Here is a 2,500-nt window from a genome sequence, read left to right on the forward strand (position 1 = left end):
AATCCTTTCAGCACATTCTGATATATAATCCTCTGTGACTGATAAATGCAGCTATGTGAGGTCTGACTATGTGTGTGTGTATATGTGTGTGTGTGTGTGTGTGTGTGTGTGTGTGTGTGTGTGTGTGTGTGTGTGTAGGCCTGTGCGTGTGAGCATGCGTTCAGTGTTTTTATGAATTCATGTGTGTATTTGTGTGTGGAACATTGGGCATGCATATGGTCTAAAGAATCTGATGTGGTGAATGTATGTATGTTCGTTTGTCAGGGTATGTACATAAGTATTTGAACAGAATACAGATGTACAAAATGTGTGAGAATGAGGTAATTTATGTGTGTGTGTGTGTGTGTGTGTGTGTGTGTGTGTGTGAATCTCCACTCACCAATCTTGGTGTTGGCCCGCACCACTCCCACCTCTGTCCCCCTCAGGGCATCCTCGGTGATGGTAAAGTAGTAGTTCACCTGCTCAAATACAGGGGGCGCCACCAGGCCGGCCACCACGCTAATGTTGACCCGTGCATTCGCCAGCGCCGTCAGGCCACTCCCATCCTGCGCCGATATCACCATGGGGATGACCGTGTTGGCTTTTCCATGCAGCGAGCGCGAGAGTGAGATGACACCTGTGAGTGTGTGTGAGTGTGTGTGTGTGTGTGTGAGAGAGAGAGAGAGAGAGAGAGAGAGAGAGAGAGAGAGAGAGAAAGAGAAGTAGGAATAAGGAACAGAAGACCAACATACAGCCATAGTCTTGCGTGGAGCGAAGCCAGCCAACTTCAACAGACCAGTCGGGAAACAAAATCTACAAACAGTGGCCCTTTCATCTTTCATCTAAAAAGGGCAATATGAAGTCTTCAAAGGCAAAAGGCACGATGAGCCCTCTGGAACTCTAAGGCACGGTTACATTCACACGAGGCATTAAGCCATCAGAGAAAGACACCCGTTAGGGGGATTTGAATAATAACACTCTTTCATCTGCACTGGGAACAAAAGTACAGCCACCGTAATGTCTTTAGCAGAAACGTGTACTCAGAGTCGTAGTCTCCGCTCGGGAGAGCCCAGCGAGTAATTGTTGAGGTGACTCCATAAAAGAGGAGTTCTTTTCCACAATAGGAGTGGTGAGAACGGCTCACGCGGGCTGGCTGGCCACCCACCTGTGTCTTTGTTGAGTGTGAAGAATGGTGAGCCCCCTCCTGGTAGTACACGGTACGTCACCCGTCCGTTGACGCCAGCGTCGGGGTCGTGCGCTATCACCTTGACGACGGAGGTGCCCGGCGCGCTCTGCGTGCTCAGGTTGACGGAGTACTGGAGCGGGTAGAAGGTGGGCCGGTTGTCGTTGACGTCGAGCAGGTCCACACGCACATAGGCCACGGAGTTCAGCCCGCCCTGGTGGTTAAGGACACGAGAATATTAGCTTTTCATTCCATACCGACTATGGAATATGGTACGTTTGTGCGACTCACCACAGAATTATTTCTGTTGATCATGATGGATTATGTAGCTTACTCAGTTCAGGGTAAAAGCAACGTTTTGGGTTTAATAGACTGTCTATAAGCGCAGATTAGGAGAGACAGGGGACTGAGGTCACAGAATGTTTTCCCACAGTCCCACCACAAATCATTTCTTTCCATAACATAAAATTCGAAGCCATCTAATCATACTTAGCTTCGGTAAATCGTAACTGATATACACCCACTTCCCACGCAACCAAACAGAAATGAAAACTTGCTACCGTCCTTGTAGCTGTCTGATGTTAGAGGTAACAGGGGGGAGTCGACTACTGTTATGTGGAGGTTTGCCATTGAACTCTCCCACTGAACTTTCCCTGGCTTCAACTTCAGAGGAACAATGATTTGAAGGAGGAGAGTTGTACGTTCATGTCCCTCCCGATGACAATAGTAATCTGTTATAAGACCCTCTGTGTGTGTGTGTGTGTGTGTGTGTGTGTGTGGGTGTGTGTGTGTGTGTGTCAGTGTTGTGTGTGTGTGTACAGTACACTGTATGTGTGTTTATGTCTGTGACAGAAAGTGTGTGTGTGTGGGAGAGAGACAGGGTGTGTGTATGGGAGAGTGACTGTGTATGTGTGTGGAGGGAAAACCAGAGGGAGGAGAGACCGCCACTGAAGATCAGACTGTCTGATTGGCTGCCATCACACCCCCCAACCCCACCCCCCTCCTCCCCCACTCCCCAGCCCTCCCCAAACTGAGCAAGCCTTGCGGGGCACACTGTTCATTTTGGACAGGAGCTGGCGTGTGCTGAACGCCAGGCCAGCTTATTAAATATTATTGCCCCGCGCTCTTTATGGGAACGTCCAGGCTCTGATTGCTTTAGCATGACTGCAGCAATTTCCTCTGCTTTCGCCCTGACTCTTTCAAGTCCCGCTATGTGGGCTGAGCGATCGGTACTGTAGGCGCTATAGAGTGCCGCCTGGAGCCTCATTCCCCTTTAACTCTCTTCTTCTTTTATTGCTCCATTAAATGTAAAGCCGTCCACTTTAGACTGGCTGTGCC

General features: G+C 49.4%; 1 protein-coding gene across 1 annotated transcript in view; it reads right to left on the reverse strand.

The window, feature by feature from the left end:
* The window catches only part of LOC125308627 (protocadherin-16-like), a 106,760-nt gene that overhangs the window by 19,816 nt on the left and 84,444 nt on the right, over positions 1 to 2,500 (reverse strand). The window contains exons 4-5 of the mRNA XM_048265187.1: positions 1,145 to 1,376; positions 380 to 616 (exon numbers count right to left, since the gene is read on the reverse strand). Of these exons, the coding sequence (XP_048121144.1) occupies positions 380 to 616; positions 1,145 to 1,376 (469 nt within the window). The remainder of the gene's footprint in view (positions 1 to 379; positions 617 to 1,144; positions 1,377 to 2,500) is intronic.

The sequence above is a fragment of the Alosa alosa genome, chromosome 15, assembly GCF_017589495.1.
Source record: "Alosa alosa isolate M-15738 ecotype Scorff River chromosome 15, AALO_Geno_1.1, whole genome shotgun sequence".
Lineage (NCBI taxonomy): Eukaryota > Metazoa > Chordata > Actinopteri > Clupeiformes > Clupeidae > Alosa > Alosa alosa.